Source organism: Cryptomeria japonica, chromosome 9 (genome assembly GCF_030272615.1).
Source record: "Cryptomeria japonica chromosome 9, Sugi_1.0, whole genome shotgun sequence".
Lineage (NCBI taxonomy): Eukaryota > Viridiplantae > Streptophyta > Pinopsida > Cupressales > Cupressaceae > Cryptomeria > Cryptomeria japonica.
Window position 1 is genome coordinate 649,784,453 of NC_081413.1, and position 25,285 is coordinate 649,809,737.

General features: G+C 37.4%; 1 protein-coding gene across 2 annotated transcripts in view; it reads left to right on the forward strand.

Moving 5' to 3' along the window:
* Positions 1-24,198, forward strand: part of LOC131066746 (OVARIAN TUMOR DOMAIN-containing deubiquitinating enzyme 12) — a 49,903-nt gene extending 25,705 nt beyond the window's left edge. For both annotated transcript variants that reach the window (XM_058001580.2, XM_058001579.2), the window contains exons 3-10: positions 1,277-1,350; positions 2,873-2,927; positions 3,133-3,207; positions 10,787-10,860; positions 10,980-11,028; positions 12,357-12,441; positions 23,552-23,608; positions 23,901-24,198. In XM_058001580.2, coding sequence (XP_057857563.1) covers positions 1,277-1,350; positions 2,873-2,927; positions 3,133-3,207; positions 10,787-10,860; positions 10,980-11,028; positions 12,357-12,441; positions 23,552-23,608; positions 23,901-23,944 — 513 coding nt within the window. In that variant the 3' untranslated portion in view covers positions 23,945-24,198. The remainder of the gene's footprint in view (positions 1-1,276; positions 1,351-2,872; positions 2,928-3,132; positions 3,208-10,786; positions 10,861-10,979; positions 11,029-12,356; positions 12,442-23,551; positions 23,609-23,900) is intronic.
* Positions 24,199-25,285: the final 1,087 nt, after the last annotated feature.

The following is a 25,285-nucleotide window of genomic DNA, read 5'->3' on the forward strand; positions in this document are numbered from 1 at the left end:
TTGTCGGAGCATTGAAAGCCTTGAGTGTCGATCACGCCATTCGAAAGTGTTGCAAGTTGGAAGTAGGCTTGGAAGACTTCGGAGACCGGACTCTCGAAGTGAGGAAGACAAGGGAAGGAGCAAGGAACTTCGGAACCTCGGGGTTCCAAGATAGGAGAAAGGAGGGCTAGGAAAGGAACTTCAGAACCTCGGGGTTTCGGAGTTCCGGAGGAACTAGGGAGAGAAGGCAAAAGGGGAAGGAACTGCTCAAAGGAACTTCGGAACCTTGGGGTTTCGGAGTTCCGGGATAGAGAGGGAAAGGGTTAAAGAGAGAAGGGGAACTTCGGAGACCTGAGTCACCGTAGTTGGGGAACTTCGGAGATCGGAGTCACCGTAGTTGGGGAACTTCGGGGACCAGAGTCACCGTAGTTGGACAAGGAACTTGGGAACCTGGGGGTTCCGGGGTTAAAGACTTGGAACTTCGGAACCTGGGGGTTCCGGAGTTCCGGGGGTTGAAGACTAGGAACTTCGGAACCTGGGGGTTCTGGAGTTCCGGGGTTGAGGAACTAGGAACTTCAAAACCTGGGGGTTCCGGAGTTCCAGGGAGGAGGAACTAGGAAGGAGGAGGAACTAGGAACTTCGGAACCTAGGGGTTTCGGAGTTCCGGGGGTGAGAAACAGAAGAAAAGCTAAGGGAAGGAAGGGAATTTCGGAAACTTGGAGTTCCAGAGTTCCGGAGCAGGAAAGAAAGAGGCTAAGGCAAAGAAACTCAGAACCTCGGGGTTCCGGAGAAGAGAAAGAGAGGGTCAAGGAACTTCCGACAAGGCAACACTTCAAACCATGATTTCACTGCTTTTCTCCTTGATCAACTGGGCAGCGCTGGTCCATGGAACATATCTCTGATTGGTTCTTACTGATGGACCAAGGATGTCATAAAATGACAACAGGAACATCATAAAGTTAAACCTCCATCTATAATTTATTTATTGATTAGAATCCCTAGTTATTCTTATAAATTAAGATGAAGGTGTACAACCCTTTTCAGGTCACTTGCATTCCTAGTCAATCTTATAAATATTTCTTTTAGTTCTTTGTTGGGCTTTTAGGTTCTGAGCCAGGTAGAAGCCCATGCAACATGTGGCTGAGCATGCTCATCACTGGTTGAAATGTAACTTAGAAGTTTGAGTTGATTTTAAATATCCTTCAACTACAAAAGAAGAACTTTATTTCCTGCAAGCTTTGAATATCTTTTATTGCTGAAACTAAAAGCATGTGTTTGACATTTGTCTGCTTGCCAGCATGTCCCTCGCATTAATGGGGCTATACCTGATGAAAACGATGCAACTTTTGATCACCAACGACTATTTGACAGGTGAAAATACTTTCTTTCTTGCAATCAGAAGGGAGAACGTCAAGATAAAGTTAATAAGCATATTTGTTTTCATATGTTTAAGAAACAATCCAGATAATGCATGTTTTTGTTTTAGAAGATTACAGCGTATCTTGAGTTGAGTTTCTTTTTGTGGATGTGTATCAAATAAATCTCCCATTCTTTATCCATTAGTTTCAAATTTTCTTTTGTTATTTAGTGCATCTATAAGACAGCATTTTGTGCAAAACAATATATCAAAGAAGGATCAGGCTGCAAACACAAACAATATAGCCAAAGGTAGCTTCTTATAACATTACTGGAAAATATTTGAGGAAGTTTTTATAAAATAAAGATTAGATCAAGCTTAGAAATTACACATACATTCTGAAGGTCCATCCCTGCTAATTAGAACATAAGAGAGGTACAGACCTTAACTAGCATTACGAATATGCTGCATAAATAAATGAGGCCTTAGTGGGGTTATGAACTTATCTTATGATCTGTGATTCTATGTAATACTGTTGAGAGTAAAATAATACAAACCTTAATTTTTCTCAAAATATTAGATCTTATAATTATCTGGATAATATATGCAAAAACCTATACCTTGTCAGAGTCTCCAACCATCCTTGTTCCTATGATAAGCTTTCAATGCCAGAGGCCAGAGTGGACCCAAATTGAGGGTTTGATTTAATGTAATTTATTTTGTAAGGCTTCTATTGACAACTCTGACTATGTTCAGCTTAAGCCTTTACTCCAAATATGTTTTTGTTTGTAAAACATCTTTAAAATTGCAAATTGCAATGCTTTCATTAATGGCAATGTTCCCATTAATAAAATACTCACCTGACTTTGTCCTGAACTCCCAAAAGAAATCTTCCACAATTCTCTGCAAAATAATTGCAGCATCAATCAATGGTCTGCAGGTTCTCACATATATAGGTAGGTTGTCTCATGCTTATGATCTAGGTCATCATTTAATGAGAACTTTCAGAAAACGTTCTTTTTTATCACAGACAGTAGGCCATCTCTGTAATTTGTACCAAGCATTTCATGACCTGCATATTATCTTCAGAGGCAAACCTTAAGGCTTCAGGCATGTAATGCACTTTGTTGCCATGCTAGATTTCGGAGAATATACACCAATATATGTAGAATAGAAGAATAAAAGGAAATAACATATGAAGAATGGCTGGCTGCATCCACAATTATGTCTTTATGTACATGCATTTATACAGGCTTTAGCAGTTATGGCTGGCATGGGCACATGTTGACATTTATGAGTTATATCCTAATAAATGTTACATTTATCCTGCGACTTCTACTAATTACTATTATATGATCCGAGTATTATGTTTCAACATTTTAAAATTTTTTTAATACAAAGTTTCTGCATGGTTTTATTTCATATAAATATTCTAATAAGCACTTGCTGCTTTTTCCTTCTATCTTATTTTTTTCTGCCCTTATGAATGAATGAGGATACCAACGGAGTTGAAATAATGGTTTTCTTGCATGGTAGGTTAAATCTGTATGGTTTATGTGAATTGAAAGTAGCTGGTGATGGAAACTGCCAGGTTAGTAGGCTTCTTTATAATTTATTTTGAGTTTTTACCGCAGGGAATCAGATAAAACTCATAAAAATGGAAATACTTGCTACCTTTTCTTTTGTGATGAAGTTGGTCCCTATGTGATAATTTCTTCATAAATAAATTTAAGCGTGGGGTATTCCAGTTTCAAGATTTTAATATTTGGTGGGGTCAACTTTGACTGTCTTTATAGTTTCGGGCATTGTCAGATCAGCTATATAATTCTCCAGAGCATCACAAGCATATCAGAAAGGAGATAGTCAAGCAGGTAATAATAAATATACAATACTATGTACCAAGTAAGGTCATGCTATGTTGATGGGTTGGACCATTTAAAAACTGAGGCTTATGTGCATATTCTCTTATGGTAATTCTATGCTGGAAGCCACGAATTATGTGCATTTATTGGATTAGGATCTAAATAGAGTTAGTAGTTGTTAGAACCTAGAAATACTTTTTATGTTGTTTTCTTTTTTGCTTTATCCATCTTATGTTCTTACATGCTGCTTAAAAGCTTCTACATAATTTCTGTTAGATATCTCAATCGAGGAACATTGCTACAACACCTTCCAAGAGATATATTTTTCAGCATAGCTTCTTTTCCAAAGTTATAATTGCTGTTTGAAAGTTTTCCCTCCTCAAGATGTTATCTCAGTTACCTCTTGCTGGTCAATAATAGTAATTTCTCTCATATTGAAGATATTGATGCAGGTATTGGTGATTATCACATTAGTTGGCTTACGATATCAACATTAGCAGTTCTCTTAAGTAATTTTTTTTGAATATTTGTTGAGCAATTCTTGCTTTCTAATGTGAATATGGCGAGGAGTAGATGTACATGCTTATAATTGAGGTTGTTCTTATTGGCCTAGATGGCCAGATTTTCTTTTATGATGTTCCTTGCATCTTTTGAAAATTTGATTTTGTTGCATAATTATTAATTTATATTTCTACTAAATACTAATTCAACAATTCATATATATTCTTGAAAGAGATAAGCATTGTTCTTCTGCCTATGGACAATCAATTTGTGTTCTTGACTCTTATGCTTGGCCACAATTTGAATGAACAGACACTTCTGTAATGCTAGTTGGTCAGTTACTCTATCAGTTAACTATCCTTGTACAATACAATTCACTGCTTCTTTTGTCATTGGTTGATCATTATAGTTTAAAAAGTTTGTTCAAGTGCAGAAATGGTCTATACTCACTAATTAAAATTCAAGGATAAACAAATTATTCAGAACACTTGCTACTTGCTAATGGAAATGAAGTTTACTATTTAAGAGAAGAGAAGATTGTGAAAACAGAAAGGAAATTTGCAACGACTCACGCTGAAACCTAGATTTTATCCTGGAAACTCCTAAGTGGATGAAAACCAGTTTATGGAAGTGGCAATGGCCTTGCTACCCTCTATATTATCTTGGGAAGATAGTTACAAGAATTGGGACGTCAATTCTTCCCTCTACATCTGCTTATCTCCTTATTATGAGCAGCTCAACCCTCTCTACAATGTTTCTCCCTTTCTCTCAAATTTCAAAAACATGCTTTTGAATCAATTTATGATCTTTTTTTATGGATTTCTGTGAACAAGGTTCTGTCAGGCCCTGTTTCCTGCACACATAGGAAGCTGAAATGATGACTATATGGTTCATATTTTTATTTTGAATCACTCATTGTTGATGGACACTACTGTAGTTGCAGTCTCAACAAGGTATCTACTGCGATTGTGGTCTTGTTCACTTGCATTGTGAGTTTTTGTGTTTGGACTTGTCTAAGTACTCCAGTTTAATTTATTGTTCAAGTTTTTGTTTCTCAATACATTTTCTAAATCCAATATGGGTCACACCTCGTTTCTTAGAAGGCCTTTGGTCCCACAAAAGCTTAACGAGAAAATAAATAATGGAAGAGTTCTCCCACTCTTTCTTTGGAATACCACTTTGCTTGACTCACCTTGTGATCTCTGTGTCCTATTTTCCATGTTTCTTGGACTCTATTTGAGGTTTCCCTTGTTTGCTTCTCTTGTATCACATCCTCTATGAGTATGGTTCTTCTTTCCACACCCAAATCTTCTAAGGAGAGTTGTACCTATTTTCCTCCTTCATCAAGCATGGAGAGCTTGTAAAGCACAAATACTCACAATTAACACTTGAATGCATCTTCACGAACTTGTAGCCTTTCCTTGCTCAAGGGAAGCCAAACATTGTCGCCTACCTTAAGTTTGTGCTCATTCCTGTGTTGATCATGTCTTTGTTTATACAGTTGTTATGTTCTTGCCATTTGTTCCTTAATTTTGAGTTGGATTTTCCCAATTTCAATTGTTCCTTAACTTTGATTTGGATTTTCAACTGCGATGCTTTCATCACCTCATTGTCTTGCTCTACTTGTTCATCTTGCTTATCAAAAGTTACATCAAGTGAACTTAAAAGGCAAATATCCCAAGCATGTCTCAAGTGGTGACTTATTAGAAGAATGTAATTCACTGTTATAAGAATGCTGAATGTATGAGAGTGATTCGTCCCATGTCTTGTGACACTCTAGAAGGGATTTCCCACTTAGAAACAAAATTATTTATTATTTGGGTGTGAATTTTAATGTACTTGTAGTGTTGGAAGAGGAAGATGGCAATACTTGTTAATGTGGTGGTTGCATCCTCAGCAACCCTTGATCCTCGTGCAGATTTGTGCTGTTGGTTTTGGGTGGGAGCTCTTATCTACCATCAATTTGAAGGATATCTAAAGAGGGACACATTCAAATAGAAGATTATTCCATTCTATGCACAAAAACCCTATTTGAAATTGCACAATATATTACATTTTACACCACTTTTAATGAATTTAAGTAATGCTATTTTTGTTAGGAAGTTACCATGAAAATCTTTTGGAATGTTTATTGATTTTATTTTGGGATTGAATAATTATTTAAAGCATTTCCTTTTGTTGTAACTTTTTCTTCTTTTCATCGGTTTTGTTGTAACTTTTTCTCCTTTTCTTTGGTTTTGTTATCACAAGTCTTCAATTATAAGATCTATGAATGAACCCTATCCAGGTGGCTGGCAACTTGTGCATTGGTTTTACTTCTAGAAGTCTAATTTGAGAGGAAACTTTTTTCTTTGTTGGACTTTTGTTTCCTTGTGAGTAACAAATACCCAATAACAGAGTGAAGATAGAGGCTGCAAAAGCAACCAATAACTTGCCACCAAAAGATCAAGAGAAAACCCAAAGTCAAAACTAGAAATGATTTCAGCTACTAATGGTGAATGGGCTGATTCTTTGACAGTTATCCCTTCCAAATGAAGGAGGTGTGAACCTTGTTAACTAGGATTTGTTTGAAGTATTGCAAAAGAGTCAATGAAACTAGTTGTCTCAGACACCTTGGCAAAAGGGAAGTCCTTGTTACAAGAGAAAGCTTGATCGCTTCTTCACATGTTTAAAGAGTGATGCTTATAAGAAAATCATTAGACATATTGAGAACTTCATAATCATTGATAAAGAGGAGAAGAGAACTTTTATGCAAGTAAAAATATTTAACCAAAGAGACTAGAACATAAGTCGAGTGTTTGTGGATTGAGAAAAGAGGTGAAGGTCAATGATGTGTTTGAAAATGCTAGGAGAGCATCAAAATATGTAAGATATACATTCCATAGAAGGGAGATGGGGCAAAAGGAGTTTTGAAATTTCAGGAGCCAGAATTTACTTAAGTTGAACTGTGATGTGTCAAAGGAGCCTCTTCATCATTACAGAAATGCATCACAATTTGGGCTTCCATCCATATTTAGGTATTCTATTTGGCAATGTATCGATATATAGACATGTTGGCATTCTACACTCTTATGAGAATAGTTGATGTTGTCTTTGATGGCAACCAACTGGCAATCATTTGGCAAACCCATTGGCAGTTACCGGCACCGGCAATAGATTTCTACATACACCGGCAGCGGCAATAATGCTTACTAGCACTCAAGCTGACATGGAATAAACTTTTGTTTATTGTTTTATAATGTAATTATCTCTTGTAAAAGCTGACGTGGCATATTGTAAAAGACTCATATATGTATGAGATCTTATAGGTCTTTTTGTATAGGAGATAGATGAGAAGTATAAGGCAATTTTGTATAAGGTGATATAGTTGACAGCGAAGGTTTTGGTTATAGACTGAGCTTAAACCGGTACTGAACTTGGCATAGTTGATGCTGATTTGAAGCAGTACATTATATTGGATTTTGATAATCCATTTTGTAAGTCAGCGAGACTTCTATTTTGTAGTTGAGCAGTGAGCTCTAGGCTGTTAGCCTTCCTGCATGTGTAGGCCCCTCATTGTAAGTAATATTTATTCATTGGCCAGTGAGTGAATATTGTGGGTCACAAATCCCATCGAGGTTTTTCCCACACCGGGTTTCCTCGTTAAATATCTTGTGTTATGGTGTGTTCTCTATGCTGTCTCTGTTATTCTTATTTGCTGCATTAATTCTTATTTACTGGTACACTGTTTCAGTGTTTTGGGATGCAAAGTTCTTAATAAGTATAAATATTCTGATAACTGGTTAGACACTGATTCACCCCCCCCACCCTCTCAGTGTCTTTGGGACTGTCATTGATTCTAACAAGACACATATTGAGAGATAGTGAAAAACTTGGCATAAACTTCAAAAAGCAATGCAAAACAATTTATGTTGCTTGAAGATGGCAATGAAATTTTGATATACACAACAACGGAAGCATGGGTCCTTATTGGCATACAATAGAAGATCCAAGAAGTTGGGGAAATTGGAGGAGATGGTTGATGGACAAGAAATAGTGGAACATTGAGGGATTGATACAAGGTTTGTCAAGTAGTGGGTTATTTTGTCAACTTAAAGAATAAGAACACACATATACTTTCTACATAAGATGAGCTGTCTATGCTACCCACCACATTAACCAAGCCTTAGAACCAAAGAAGTAATGATCAATGACAAAATAGTAATAGTGGAAACAGTCAAATTTAGTATGACCTTCAAGGTCTACCAATTACACAATGTGGAAAGTGCAATAGGTGGACAACTTATGCTCATTGTCATACTAATCAGAATAATGGGAATTCCTATCAATGTTGTGGACCAGGGAACCATAATGATGCTAATTGCTTGAAGCTATCTTTAATGATGCTTCATAGTGACTGATGTATATAAGTAGGTTACGTTATGGAAATTCACTCTCTAGCAAAGAAAACACAATGCCTTGATCCAAAGACAAAGAAGGAAAGATAGATTCAAGTCAAACTTGAGGTCGAGAAAGCAATGCTGAAAATATTTTCATGCATATGTGATGGTAGGGATGATGCTTACCAATACCATTTCAGATGAGGGGTTCAAAAACTAGTTGTCACCAATTTTTGAAGTTGTTGGAGATCAATACGACATCAAAATAATGGATGTACCAATGGCACACAAAGTGCTCATTGGAGCCCAACCATTCATACTAAACTAAATGGCCATCTCCCTATAGAAGAAGGCTTATGGTGTATTCTTAGGCTCTGTTTGGCTGATACTGATAGTGACAAAGCAAGATCATAATTGGAAGAAGACTCTTCTCTTTGTTGATAACAAAAGCAGAAGTTATGTAGTTGACTTCAAAAGTCAAGTAGTGAGTGAGGATCTAGCCTTGTCCAACTCTTTAGATTTAGACTCTAAAGAAAAACCTAATTGGAGTGCTAGCGAGGTAGTGTTTGAGGAGCCAACTATCTAACTCTTAAAATTTATTCTTTGAAGAAGGCCCTAGCTAGGATTCAATAGAACCAAGTTGTGAAGTTTTAGAGTTGTAACAATGTTTTGAAGATGAAACAAATTCACTTGTTGGTCTCTTATATTGGTAGATGGAAAATTAGGAGGTTTTCTAATGCAATTGTTATTGTATCGAGATCAAGTTCTAGAGCAGTGTTGACGTAAATTAGGAGCTGACTACCATAAGAGTGGACTTGGGTCTGAGGAGGAAACACAAATGATTATGGAAGGTGAAGAAATGACCTATGAAAGATTGGCCTACTGGGGAACAATCTTTATAAGAGCAATCTCTTGAAGTATGGCCTTTTGAAGTATAGCTTGTTTGAATATGATCAATCTTGCATTTTAGTAGAGCTAAGGTGATGACTACTTGCTTATAATACTACATGCCATGGTGCTACCATTGTATGACCACCCATTGTACAACTATTTGTCGTACTATGACATATCGTACAACTACGTGTCTATATGGCTGCTGTGGTTCTTTAGAAGCCTACCCATATGATTACTCCCATTCTTTGAACTTATGTACAAGTTTTCATTGATTATATGATCATTCCTTTTGCAAGGGTATGTGTTGATTGTAGGGCCATTTGTGTATGGGTTTGTGTCATCTATATAGTCATTTGCTAGGGGCCTATGTCAACCTTATGATCACCATGGTTAATATCATACAAAAACACCTCTTGTGCATTGTTCCACCCTACAGTCATATGGAACCTTATTTCCTTGTCATACAAAATATGTAGGACCTCTTGTTGATTATTTGTTGTATGCACCTACTGTTGACTTGTAATGGCATATTGTGCGACCTTGAAATCCCTAGTTTGGTAATAAAGTGAGAAACACATGGGGAATTTAAAAAAAACGTTGATCAATTCCAAAAATTATTGGTTACAGATTTTTGGCGGGTCATAGGTAAAGTTGGAGGACAAAGCTGAAGGGGGATCCAATGCAAAGCCCACTTTAGTGTTTCAACCTGTTGGATTGGTCATTGTCATTTTGGGAAAGAAACCTATTTGTAGAGTATGTTGTAGGATAGGGAGGCCCAATCATTTGGGTTCATGTGGAGATGGCTGATAAGAACAAATGTGAAATTTGTTTATTGGAGTAGACGTAGAATTATGCCATCTCATAGTTGTCAATGGAAAGTTCACATGCATGATGACAGAAGTGGGTATACTAGTGGTGTAGTACTGCAGCCAACAAGAACTATAAATTTATTGCTATTTGAAAAACTAAATAAAGGTGGTGTCAACATTTCCAGCTGAGGTTACCTTCAGAGAATTATGCCTTTGGTTAGTATGGGTGTTACTTCAACCTTGATGAGTTGTGGTCCAAGCAATGAAACTCTTAGTCGACCAACCTATATGTAGGATGAAGGAGGATAGGAAGGGAATTCTCACATTGTCAAACTCTTCTTGTACCATGGCCATTGGATGTTTACTATCTTCTATCAATAAAGTTGCAACTATCTAATTCTATGTTGTGCCACACTTTGTATGTTCATGCATTAGTGTTCTTTAGTGGTCTGAATGGTACATGAAAGTTAATCTTGTTCTAGGTCATTGGTTTACAACTGTCTCTTGTTCTATATTCTTTTTGACTACAAGCTGAACCTTGCTCCTCCTTAAAGGGAACTTTGTTTATGAAGCAATGCCTTATCCTTTTGACAGCTAGTAGGAAATTGAAGTCAATTTCGTAGTAGGTTAAAATTGAGATGGGCAAGAGAAAGCCATTCATGATCAATTGAGATGGGCTAGACTCTTTAAATCCAGTTTGTCTTTTATGTTTTGATGAAAGCTCAAGTTAATTAATCATTCACTGTTACTGTTTCCCACTGATTGCACCCATGCACATGCTTGTCCAGAATGCTTATTATGATATTGCAATTGCCAAGTGATTGCTTTAGTTTTCTCATGAATTCCTAGATTTAAGAAGCATCTTCTCCATGTATGGTTTGGTTTGTTCAAAAAGAGTTTCCTACAATCATGGCTTTTCTTCAATTAGTAAATTTGTTTGTTTGAGATGCAGACCAAAGTCATGTGTTTCTTTCGATTGTTGATTTTACCTTGTTGAAGTTGCAGCTGAAAAAATTTCGATCTGCATATGAGGGTTATGTACCCATGAAGTACAAGCGTTATTACAGGAAAATGAGAAAGTATGGTTTCAGCTTTAAAATTCAGCCCATTAAAAATTTGACTCTACAATTGCTGGCTGGATATTGTAGTCTTTTTATTCGTTTTTTTAATTTAAAAACTTATTTGCATTGCTGTGCAGGTCTGGAGAATGGGGAGATCATGTTACTCTGCAAGCAGCTGCCGACCGGGTATGGTTTTAACTAAATTTCTGTTTTGGCATGGTGTGCTATTCTTCAATTTATGTTTTGCATTTGTTTTGCAAGTGACTTTATCACATCAAATGGATGTTGGTCACTGGTGAGGTGAATTGCGACTCAGTCCATCCACCAAGGCTCTGATCTTGGAGAGTTCCCTTAACTTTGGTAGCACTAAATGATTGCTTTGGAGTACAGTACCACACAAATTTGATAGAACAGATGCCTCTTATTGTGGCATCTTAGCCGAGCTTTAGTGTGAACCTTGTGCTTGGTTGAGTCTTCTGGGAGGTTGACCCCTAGTGATTTTGTAGCCTGTGAAAGCAGGCTGTTGTAACTATTCCAATAACATGAACACTCCTTCTGCAGTATTTAACAAAACAAAGAGATTCTATCTTCTATATGCTAGCTGCCATTCATGTTATGGTGAAACCTTATTACAGTAGTTGATAATTTCACTCCCTTGTGTGCAAAAATTCCTTTTCTATATAGGGGAGAATGATACCTTCTAGATTGGCTGATGAAATATTTGATAGCTTGAACATTTTTAATTTTCAGGCATAGCTTGAGATAACGAGATTAAACGTAGAAGCTGCATTGGCATGTTGTGAAACCAATATATACCATAGAAATATTATTTACATGTTTTTTGGTTGGAGGAGAACCACATGGATTCACTGGGAAGGCAATACCATACCATGTTCGTTGATATTGGGGGGTTTTAAATAAAGAAATCTAAAGCAATATACCCCTAAGTATTATGGGTGATGAGGTTAGTTTAATTTATCTTAAGTCAATATCTATTTGAGTGGTGGCATGGGTGAATATAAAGTTTCTTTTTAATATATTTTCTTGTGGTCAAAGGTCTAGAGCATTTTGTGGAAAACCAAGCAATAGAATTTATGATAGAAAATTGAATCATTTTCATATCATTTCGATCTCATGTTCATGCAAGCTCATGTTGCAATATTCTCTTTTGGAAGGCTTATTTCTTGGTTGATCCTTTAAAGTGTGTACAGCTTGATTATGGGCTCTTGATCTTTCCAACACTTTATTAATTCCTTTTTGATGTGTATATACCATACAACCTTGAGTTCATGCCATTCTTGATTGGATATCTTCCTGTTCTCTTATGTTTTCATGCTCATATGTATCATAATCAATTTATAGTAATTCAAAGAATTCTTCTATTACTCTGTCTTTGTAATTGCGATATCTATGGTGTTCATTTTCTTCTGTGATTGGCACATTGTAAACCTGAGTAATGTTGTTGCAAGAGTTTATCTATAAGTATCTGATGTGGTGTTATTTTTTCTGTGCAGTTTGGAGCTAAAATATGTCTTCTTACTTCATTTAGAGATACTTGCTTCATTGAGATCATTCCACAACAACAGACTCCAATAAGAGGTGAGGTTTCTGGAAGACTTTCAAAATTATGATAAGTATCCCACATAGAGTCAACTTCAAAATAATACAATAGAGTTACTTGTCTAGATTAATAAACCAAAACATGTGGGAATTTCTGCCAAGGCTGCACATTTTTTTTCTTTTTTTCTGTAAATTCATTTATGAAAGATTATTAAATCTTTTTGAGGAATATGGTGAAGGGAGCAAAGAGTACTGATGTGTTAATTTCAGCAAATATAACGGAAGACACAGACATTGAGTCTAATTTGAAAAGTAACACCTGTAAACAATTTTAAAAAGTGAACTATAAATTCCTAACCTGCAAACCAAACAAAACTGTGAACCTGTTTGATGAAGTTCTGGTTTATTGACTTCACTTCTATGTTACTGGGTTCTTGGGGCTTGGGTGCTCTTGCAGGATTGAATGGGTCTGGGTTCGGCAGTGGGGTCTGGTTCAGGTACCCAGGGTGGCAGGGCCATGCCCTGGCCATCCTGTCAGTGGTCCCCATAGGATTTAAGAAAACAAACAAAAAGTATTATGATATTCATCATACTTTGCAGGTACAAAGGCAAATTGTTGATATAAAGGTAATACAACCTGGCGTCAGCCCTGAAGAAATGTCCGAATGAGAGGGACAGTTTGCAAGAGAGGTCACTTTGTTGTCGTGTGTGCAACATAAGAATTTAGTCAAGGTTTGTTTTACGGGTTGTTTCCGCAAGCTTGACATGGCCTCTCTCTCTCTCTCTCTCTCTCTCTCTCTCTCTCTATATATATATATATATATATATATATAGATGGATATGTTGGTTCTCAAATCAACAGATTGGAAAATTCTATGAGTATGCCTTGCTCAATGATCAAATCTTCTAATTGATTTGGCCAACTAACAAAGTGAACCTTTTAAGGTTGCTAACTCCCTCACTTCAGGCTCTGCAAAACCTAAGCGGGTGTACCTACTCACCAACTGATTTTCTTACTTGGTGCTTTTTATAGCAGATCTGTTTATTGCATTTTCTACCTCTATTGTTTATCTCAAAGTGGCATATGACTTTGGGATAAATTATCTTACTATTCTGATCTATCCTTTCTTCTAACTTCTACTTGTATCTCCTAACACAAAAATGAAACTGAAAAAGTACGGATAAGTGATTTAAATTGAAACTTGTATGTAATGAGACCAGTGCCTTATTTCTTTTGGGCAATAGAGTCATTCACTTGCAAACCCTACGTATAACTCTGAAAGACAATTTTTAAATCCTCCTTTGGATGGATCTATCAACTACCCAAGCTCCAATGCTATATAATTGTATAATATTTTTCACGGTTAGTCTAATTGAATTTAACCTTCCTTGTGAAAGACCAATTAGACAAGACACAACAGGCAAAACGATTCTCAGATGTATCTTGATGCTCCAACTATGTAACAACATACAATTTCTTCACATGGTGATTTAGAGTAGTAATTATCAACCATAGACAATTATAACAGAGAACTGCTGTGAAGATGAAAGAGTCCGCAACACAATTTGAAAATAAAAAAACTGGTTCTTGTATTGCTTGAAAATATGTATTACAACAGTGATAATATCCTTACAGTATCATATATTACAAAATCTGATCTCCCTCCTAAAATCTCTAATGTTTTACATATAAATATCCTATATTAGGGTTACGTCCCTTCACTTCATCCGGCATGTCCTCTAGTTTGGCGCCTTTCTGCTTCATCGCTGCTGGAAACTGTCTCTCTTTTATGTCATTTCGGTATAGGTTATACCAATAAGTAACCACCAGCTTGATTTTGATCTTCGTGTTACCTATGCCGAACACATCTTGGATGGTGCTTATCGGGATTGTTTCAACTATCGGCATACCCAAAAACTGTCTTCATGACTTTCAACTATCGGGATTTTCACCTTTGTTTCTGCCTTTCGCTGTAAGTTATTCTGATAGAGGTATTCAGTCAAGAGTGTGGTGTTGGAGTAGCTGTTCCGATGTCATTACATATACTCACTTTCGGAATAGGTTGTACTATCGGATTATAGATAATCCATTATACCGATTTCATCAATTATACCGATAGGGGTATCGTCTTCATTTTCCTTTATCGCCATAGGTTTTATCGATGTCAATTCATCGATCATAAGTGCATAATCGGGATAGGTCCCCCAATGCCATTCTATTTATTCACCATCGAGATAGGTTTGGTAATCGGAACCCTGTTGATGTACTATTCCGACTTCATAAGTTATTCCGATGGACCTGCATAATGCATCCTCTTGTATTTTATTTCATCGGGATAACTTGCATCATTTGGATAACTTTTTGAACTTACCTCGATCTCATATACTATTCCGACACGACTTGTATCGGCATGATGTATCTTGAAATGTGTGCGTCGGGATAGTTTACTCTATCGGTATTGCAAAATACCGTTTGTCCGCCTTTGATGGCTATTCTGATAGACATCCACATGCTTGGTTCGGTATAGCTATATCGAAATGGCGATATTGGGATAGTTTGTTCTATCGGAATCACATAGAATTGTTATTCTGCCTTTAGTAGTTATTCCGACAAGCAATCAAGACTTCATGTTTGGCATTGCTATCCCGATGTCCATGTTCAGCACTGATTTATTGGATCGGGCTAGCTATGCCGATATCGGTATTTAACATTGATTTATCAGATCGGAATAGCTATTCCGATATAGTCATGAAATGTTTGCTTAGTGAGGTTATCTTACTGATCTTTCTTGGATTTGCCAGGAATTTTTCACATATCATGAGAGCATAATGGAGACAATATGTGGTATTCTATGTTAGGTAAAAGAAAACTTCTGTAGCTTCAACATTTCACTATTTTAAATAGAAAAGCTTGGTGATTATGTCAGGGGTATTGTTATGAAATTTAGGGTTCCAACAAGATACCTATACCTCGGGATTTTTTTGTTGCTGTACTAGTATACGTAAAGCCTGAACTTATACCTGAACCAGCAACTTAGCTTTACTTCAGGTATTTTTGCATATTGCAAGCACATTGCCCATGGTATAATTGGAGAATCACTAAATTCGGTAGGAATTTCTTGGATGTTAGGAGAGGTTTTAGAGGAAATATCTTGCTTCTTGCTAGGAATGTCCAACCTGTTCCCCTTACATATGAATATTATAATATTGTGGATTGGTCCAGTTGTTGTGGTGTCTAATGATGTCATTGATTCTGTTTCCAACTGAGTATTGGTATGAGTGATAATGTTGGTTTCACACTTTAGCCTTCAGCTTTGATATTCATTGGCTCTTTGTTTCCCCTGAGGGCTCGTCTCCTTGAATGGCTTTTATATTTTTACTCTATTATGGCTAGGGTTTACCAACTTTGTGTAATTTATTTTTTGGGCTTTAGTTTATTGGTTACATTCTTAGTTGAGTTTTGAGCTCCTAGGGTTCTTTTTAACCTAATACTTTTCTATTCTTTATGTACAAATTAGGCCCAGTGATGTGTCACTATTCTTTATATTATTAGTTTCTAGTTGTCTTGCAATATTTGTTCTCTAGAACCATATAAGTCTTTTTCAATAAATATGGAAATGACCACAAGGTATGGTGTCTATGATGTTAAAGGTAATACAAATATTTGAATTATTGAGCCATAATCCACTTTTGCTGTGAAATTAAAGATGCTACTATTTTGCTGATCAACACATCATTGGCACTCTATTGGTATAACCAATTTTGGTGCAAAACTATTGGAACATCTTGAAAGGGCCCTATGTAGACCATGGGGGTGAAGTTATGCAATGAACCATATTATGTGGTGATCTTTAGGGTTTACAACTAAATAACCAGTTACAGATCTATGGTTCCAAGTGAAACAATAGCATCTATGATATGATCCGTAGGGTTTTACTCTTGTTTTCTCCATTAGATCTAGCCTGATAAATTAAAATCATACGTGTGAAGCCTAACTGTTTGTGTTATAACTGCAAACTGGAACTTAAACTTTCACCATTCACATAGATGTCGAGAGACAACTCAATTATCAGACACTTTTGCAAATAGGCAATAATTAACAGTCTCACAATGCATTAAAATCTTAGCATGGAAGTACAGAGTTTTTTGCTGTTGGCATAACTGTGAGGAATGTTGACAATCTTTCAGCCGATTAAGGTATGATCGCCTTTGGGCTTCAACCTGCTGGACTCCTAGAAGGGAAAACCAGATGCACAATGATATAATTGCTTCAGTGGAAAGAGAGCTCGCCTCCAAAATGGGGGATTGAGGCATGCAACCCTTGATCAGTTGCTTCTCTAATTTGCAAGTCCTTATGGAGGCTGATGGTCTGTATCCAATTCTGAGTTGTAAATCAGCTTCGTGTTGGATATTGGTGAGTGCTCTTAACTTCTGTGTCAGCTTTGTCTTCCAAATCTGGCTGCTCAGGTCTAATATGCCATCCAATGATAATCCCTTAACTGTGGGGATCAGGTCTCCCCTCCCTCATCCATGTCGAGGCCTCTTTCCCAGACGCGCTCTCTCCTTTTGGCTCACTCTGCCCTGTCTCGTGCCTCTCCTCCTTTGCTCATGGCTTCTTCCTATTTGGGCTGTTCTTCCCCTATGCATCTGCAGCTTCTAGGCGAGGCTAGCGATAACAGTTTGGCCCTCCATGAGCCTCCGCCTCTCCAGTCACCTAGCTGGTCACCTCTTCCCACTTCTCAGTTGGTCCACTCTAACCTTTTGTCCTGCGTGGTCTCTTCCTCTCCTTTGGTGTACCCTGGCTATTCGACTGGCAATTTGATGGATCAAGTTCCTACTGAGCAACCAGGCTCCTTTCCAAGAGTGAATTATTCTCCCATGGCCGTGGCAGACCCTAGCATGAATGGTGGGGGTTCTCCACTGCAGCGTGAATGTTCCAGAATCAACGCAGTGCGTGCAGACCAGCAACAGCCTCCTCTCAATGGCTCTTCCGCTACTCGGCTAGGTACGTCTACCTCTATTTGTGCACATCAATCGTTTTATTTTCCTTGCAATTATTGCTCTGAGGTGCCTTGCGTTTGTGATTGTGTATTTTTTAAGTTTGGCAGGCCTCGAGCCCCCCCCGTTGACTTCCCATTGCCCCACTCTTTCCCTGTCAGCTTGTTCTGCTTCTCGCTCTTCTCTTCCCTTCCCTTCCTCGTGACCTCTTTGGAAAAGTCTACCTCTTCCAATGTTTCTTGTTCTCCTTCCATCTTGGGTTGTACCTTGGGGTCCCCTTCCCCTCCTCGTCATGTCTTGGGCAACGTGTTGCTTCCTGAGTCCTCTTCCAATCCCCTCTTGTCTAGCGATTGGGAGTCTAAGCTTGTCATCAACTTGTCCCATGCAAACTTAGACCCCCTCACATTTAATTTTCGTATGCGAGGACTGGGCTTTGCCATGACTCCACGTGCCATCCCTCTGGTGGACTTCCTCACTGATATTGAGAATGCAGTCCACGCTCTTCCTACTGATGTTGCCGAGGAGGTTAGGCAAGATTGTGCCGTGGCTCTGTGGCGGGCCAAACCACTTAAATGTAACATCCCCAAAGCATAGGTCCTGGCCTTTAAGAGACTTATGAGCAATAATGACCTCATTATCTCCAAAGCAGACAAAGGCAATGCCACAGTCATCATGGACAAGTCTGACTACCTCTCCAAAATGCGTGCCCTTCTTTCAAACTCCAACAGCTATAAAATTGTCTCCCGTAATTCTTGTTCCAAAATTATGAAGGTGGTCAAATCAGCTATTTCTAGCTCTTCTTTTGATGATGCTACCAAGCAGCATCTTCTTCCTTCGAAGGAAGTGACCCCGCTGATCTATGGGGTCCCTAAGATTCATAAAGCTGATGTTCCCTTGAGGCCCATTGTTGACACAATTGGCTCTCCGACTTATAAATTGGCCTCCTTCCTTGCCAAAGTTATCTCTCCTCTAGTGGGTAATTCTGATTCGTTCGTCAAAGATTCTTCTCATTTTATCCAATTCATCAAGGAGACTAGATTAGACAGTCACGATCTCCTAGTCAGTGTTGATGTGGTCTCCCTCTTTACCAAGGTCCCTATCCTCGATTCCATTGAGATTGTCAAATGCAAGGTTAATGCAAAGATCACATCCTTGGTGGAGTCATGCCTAAGATCAACTTTCTTTTCTTTCCAAAACGTCATCTATGAACAAGTAGACGGTGTAGCCATGGTTTCCCCACTCTCTCCTGTCATAGCCAACTTATATATGGAGCACTTTGAGACCATGGCCTTACTCTCTTTTCCCTTTAAGCTAAAGTGGTGGAAACGATACGTGGATGATACCAATGTTTGTTGGCCTCATGGTCTTGACAAGCTGGAAGAATTTCATGCTCACCTCAATAACCTCGCTCCTTCCATCTCCTTCACCAAGGAGCTCGAATCTGGTAACCAACTGCCTTTCCTTGATGTCTTAATCCTTAGGAAACCCGATGGTTCCATCGGTCGTCGAGTGTTTCACAAAGCTACCCATACCGACCTTTATCTTCATTCCTCTTCTCATCACCACCCCAGCCATAAATTTGGGATCCTCAAAGCCCTTGCCTTAAGAGCCTTCTGGATTTGTGACAACGATAATTTGAACCAAGAGTTGTCCCACCTTTGGCAAGTCGTCAAGTGGAACGGGTACACGAATAAGCAAATCTCTAAAGGATTCCACCAAGCCAAATCTTATTTCCATTCCTCCAATCTCATGTCCTCTCAACCTCCTTTGCCCTCGGGTGTGGCCCTTCCTTTTGTTGAAGGAATTCCCACAAGATATCTAAAATTCTCATCAAGAAAGGTCTTCGTTGCGTGTTCAAGCCATGATTGACCTTAAAAAGGTGTATTTCTCCTCTCAAAGACCCTAGGGATATCTATTCAGAGTTGGGGCTTTATAAGGTCGTTTGCTTGTGTGGCACCCCGTATATAGGGGAGGCGGGTCGTTCTTTTAACATGAGAATCAAGGAGCACAGTGCTGACATTAAGCACGAGCGTGTTCTCAAATCGGCTTTAGCAGATTACTCCTCAGTCACCAAGCATCATATTTGTTTAGAGGACACTCAAATCCTTTTTAAGGAAGAAAACTTCTTCAAAAGGAAACTTAAGGAGGCCATTGTCATCAATAATCACCCGACCAATCTTAATCGTGACGATGGTTGGTGCCTCAATCCCTCTTGGCTGCCTTTGCTTGATGCTCTAAGAGGCCCCAGTCATTAGCTTCCTTATCCTCTCTTCTTTTTATCCTCCCTCTTGTTTCCTTTTCTTTTTTCTCCCTTCTCCTTTCTCTGTTTCATCTTGGCTCTGCTAGGTTTAGCTTTTTGTTGGTGCCCCCTTTTCTGTGCTTTGTCGTTCCTTTTAACTCTTGTTCTCTTTCATTGATTTTTTTTTGTCTTTTTATTTTGGCCTATTCTAACTCTGCTTGTTTTTATTAGTTACTTGTTGTGTTCCTTTTTATAAATTTTGTTATATATATATCATTATATTTTTTATTCCCTTCCTCAATCCACATGCTCTCTCTCTCTCCCCCCTCTCTCATCATTATATTCAGTCTGGATCTGCAACTTACCATCTTTCACGTCCTTTGAACTCTCATCTTAATGATGAATCATGGAGTGTGATTTGAAACGTTGATGATAATTTTTTTTTTCCACACAATCGAATCCAGAAGCATCAAAAGAATTGTGGGGATCTTTGTTTTAAACCTGCTTGTGGAATCACCTCCCAACAACCTCAGCTCTCAGGATTGCTGCTTGTTAAACTTCAGGCCTCTTCACACCTGATAGGGTTTGCATCCTGGAAGTGCAACAAAATGGTGAAATCTTGTCCAGATTCTAGCCTGGTTTCAGTGACCTCCAAAAGCAAATAAATAGCTACTCCAATATAGGATGCATAGCCCAGCTTAGGCACCTAAATTGAAATTTAAATTTGGGCACCCACTTAAACATTTAAAATTTCAACTTTGAAGTGTATTTTATATTTAATATCACTATTTAGTAATTATTATATGTACAAATTTGGTGTTTAAAAACACTTTTACAAATGAAGTGCCGCATGTTGGCCTTAGGAGGCAAGGGACATGACAGTTCTCCCTCCCAAAAATTGCTTGTCCCCAAGCAATTTCAGAAATCTCCACCCCTTCCCAAGTGACATCCTCAAATGGAAGATTCGTCCACTTCACCAAATACTCTGGAATGACTGTCTATGATAGCTTCAGGCTCGAAGACCATCTCCCTTTATCATCAATTGGAGGCAGCTCCAATGGAGGAGTAACTTGCTATCCAAGGGCATTCTTAAGGCATGACACATGAAAATGTTATGAATCTTGCTATCCTCTAGAAGTTCTAGCTCATATGTAACCTCACCAATCCTCCTTATGATCATGTAAAGCCCGTAAAATCACGCCTTAAACTTTTTCGCACCATTTCCCTTTAGGGTAGATTGTTTATGGGGTTGCAGCCTCAAGAAAACCATGTCTACCACCCCAAAAATCCTTTCTATTTGGTGGCAATCGGGATACATCTTTTGCTGGTTTTGGGACTACTGTAGATTATCTTTGGGTCCATTCACAATACCTAGGTTTTGTTGAACCAAATCTTTAGCTCCAAGAGCTCTACTATCTGAAAGAATCAAAATCCATAAATGAAATAGCATCATAACCATAGAGTGTTTTGAAAGGAGTTATACCCATAGATGTGGTGAGCAGAATTGTAGCAGTATTCCCCAAGCTGGAGCCACTTAACCCAAACTGTTTGCTGCCTTGTAATATAGTTTCTCAAGTATCCTTCTAACCATTTGTTCACAATTTCTGTTTCCTGTTACTTTGAGGGCGGTAGCTAGTGCTTGGGGTCAATTCCGTAACTGTCATCGAAAGAGTTCTTGCCAATACAAACTGATAAATCTGTTGTCCTTGTCACTTACAGTATTCCTTGGCAATCCATGAAATCTAATAATCTCTTTAAAGAACAAATCAGCCACTTGTGAAGCCCTATACGCTAAGGGTATTGCATGAAAATGGGCATATTAGGGAGTCTATCAACAACCACATAAATACTATCCTTACCTTGCACCCTTGGGATTCTTTTGATGAAATCCATGGAGATTTTCGCCCATTTCTGATTTGGAATGGGTAGGGGCTGCAACAAACCAGCTGGAAATACATGGTTTGTTTTGTTTTCTTGATAATCAAAACACTCCCTAACATGCCTTAGAACATAACTTTTAGTCCCTTTCATGAAAAATGCTCCCTTACCTGCTTGTATGTCTTGTAGTACCTTGAATGACCAACAAGTGGTGTGTCATGACATGCCCTCAAAATTTTCTCCTTCACCTTTGATTCCAATACAAGATACACCAAATCCTTATAGAGAAGAGCTCATCCACTATTTTGTATCTGTCATCTTGTAGCTTTCCTTCCAAAATGTCAATAACAAATGTGTTCTTGGCATCTTCAGCTATTATAGAAACCTTTCACTAAGCTATTATTGTGGTCATTTTCATAAAAAAGCTTCCATTGTTATTGGTGTATGAAAAGGCTTTCGTTATATGCAATGGGGGAGAGGACCCAGTAGTTGAACATGTTCCAATTGTTGTGATAGAAGGTGTTGATTTAATATCCATACTAGTTGATTTAATGTCCAAATTTCTTGACAACATTGCACCAATAGTTTTGACTTTAAAGTTGTTATTGCTGATGATGACTACCCATAATTCCCTTAGTTGTAAAAAGCTGATGCCACATCAGCTGCACAAGTATTGGGGCCCCTTTTGCACGACTATTGGTCTCACCTTTTTTTTGGGCTGTTTTGGACACCTTGGCAAAAAGCATGCTGATGTGGCATCATATTTGATGATGTGGTTCTGAAACCTTAGTTATAAGCAGGGGATTTTCTAAGTAAGCTGCTGTAAAAAAATGGGGAGTGATTTGAAATTTCCACGTAGGATTTTGAGAAGCGCGAAGTTAGGGTGCACAACTACTAGGTCCTTTCCCCTATGCTTATCACGCACTTCCCAAAATTTAGCCACGTTTTCATCATGATCTAACATTTTTTCACAAAAAACATGGTATAGAGTTTTTACAAATCACATGGCAACATAGCACAGGAAAGCAAAAACGAAAAACATAACTAGAATCGGTATATCATGTTTTAGCCAAACAAGGTCATACTTAAATATATATAATGGTTTGGTTAGCATGGGAAGTTCCCTGGTAGTTGTCAAATGCATAAATGGATTCTATCTTCATTATAAATGCACTATATCTCTATACAAAAACAATAAAGAGTTAAAAAATACCTTAAGACAGTATGAAGATGTTGCTCAAAGAAAGCCATTAATTCTGGATAGAATGGGTAAACTATTGAATTTTCATTAGAACATAGGATAGAACACAAATAACTATGCAGAGATTATTTTTTATATGCAAAGGGGTTTGTCTTGCTTTCAGCAAGGGCATAATTAATCTGGATGTTTAGAGAAAATTTGAAGCCATCATCAAACTGGTCAAGCTGGGTGTACCAGCAAATGGCAGCTATTATATACCATGATAAGGTTGCTGACACCCTGGGAGCAATGCAAAAAGTATAAGACTGGAACAGGTAACAAGAAATTACAACACCATGTTTTATATCCTTCCTAAGCAAGCTGTGCAGGTTGACCTCGGGAAGAAATAAAAAATGTAAACAATAGCTTTCACGCTTTAGACCTTTGGATTTTTTGTTAATACCTTGATGTTCTGTGGAACAAAACCATTCCTTAATGAAAGGTTGGCAAAGAATGTTCAGTTGAATCACATTTTTAGCGCCAATTATAGTTTCATACATGGGCTTTATTGGCATCTATCTGGTTGATTTTAATTTTTACATCAAAATTTTTTTCTTACATTTCTAAGGAAGCATTTACAACTTACACTTAAGATTTATTTCACATTGACGGTAGCTTTCACATTATTCCATCTTAATTACAATAATCCAAAAGGATTGTTGTCTATGTTGTTACCTTACTTACTCTTCATCCTGTGATTTTTAAAAGATGCAATGAGTTGCTATTTCATAGCGTTAAGTGGTACTTGCATGCTATCATACTAAAATTTACAAGATGCTTTGATATGTTCACAGAAATTTGGCTGAGCTTCTGGTCTGAAGTACATTACAATTCTTTATATGAAGTTGGAGGTAAATTATGCTTTGCAATGAAGTCTTATTAAATAAATTTCTTTGACTTGACTGTGCATTAGCTTTGAATGCTTTTTCAAATTAATTTGGGTGCTTCAAAAAGTGGATGTGCTTTTGAGTCAAAGACGGTTCACTTTCGTAAGGTTGCAAGTCCAATTTGTCCTTGTATACGCTACCCATTGCAGAAAGGCCCTTCTAATGTCATTTTATAAATGTTTTAAGCTTCATCTTTTCTTTTTGGATTAGGCCTTTTTTTAACGCTGACGGTTCTATTTGTTTTTCATTTCAACAGAAGTTCCATATAGGGTGCCGAAGAAGAAACATTGGTTGTTTTAAAGATGCTTTCCTAAGGTTTTACTGGGGGGAATGATTGCTTGGGAAGCATGCTGCTTAATTCGTGGGGCATATATTGGTTATTTTTGTTACAACCAAAAATTATGAATTTTGTTCTTTGCCTAAATTGTTCTATACCATTTGAGGTCTTTTTATGTATATTAGTGGCACTGAATTAAGGCTTCTTCCAAGCATCATGTCTTCTCATTGTGTATAGGCTTTGTTAATTTGATAAAATCCAAATGTTTTCAAATTTTTATTCTTATCATTTTCCTTACGATTATGTGCTCTCAATATTCAGTTTTAAAGAAATGATACTCACTGTTCAAAGATTAAACATCTATACAAATAGATCAGCCATTATACTATTTGCTGTATGCTCAAATGAACGAACAACATTTGTGCACTTTAAATTTGTTAAAAACGCCAATGCTTCTCTCTCTCTCACACACTTGGATTAGGCATCTAGTAGCTGTAAAATTTAATGCCAATGTGTGGGATTTTGATAATAGGATCTGAAAGAGAATACGTATATAGTATAGTGGTTCTCTGTTCATATATTTGAAAGGAAATTTGCAGCAATAATAATTATTTCTGTATAACCTCAAAAGAGAAAAATATGCAAATAAATATTTGTAATCCACAATATAAAAATATAGACAAACATACTATCAAGATGACACAATTAGTTTGGGAGAACCTTCAAAGTAAAAAATTCATACTGCAAAATCACTTACACATTCAATGTACTCCAGGTCTGAGAAAGAGCAGAGTAGATCCTCATTGCAACCAATGGAACCAAATTACGATCCTTTCATGAAGATCACAATGCACTTACAAAATTTCTATGTAAGGCTTTAGAAATATCAAACTCTTTGATTGCACTTTATGCAAACAAATATATGGGAATTGCAGAACCATACATCACAATCCATATTCACTATCCTCATATATGCAACCTACAAGAAATGTTCAATCAACCTTAACCAACAAGTCAAATGTTACATATTTCAATCTCAACAATTTTCGACATGCTTGTTTATAAGAAATAAGTTTTGTACAAAACCACCGAGTGGTATTACATAAAGTGTGTTTATCTAAACCACGAGCTTTCAAAACCTTGTCCCTTTTATTTACTTTTTAGTATTGAGTTTTTCCTTCTGGTATTAATGTTTTTCAATTGATACTAACTTTTTCAATATTAATTATTTTTTTTATGTGCGACACCTTAAATATTTATTTGAATATTACATATAACATGTGACTCCAAGAATGTTGAACTCTTCATATTTTCATCTCTAAAATGTATCATAATTAAATATTACATTTTAAATTTTTAGTATT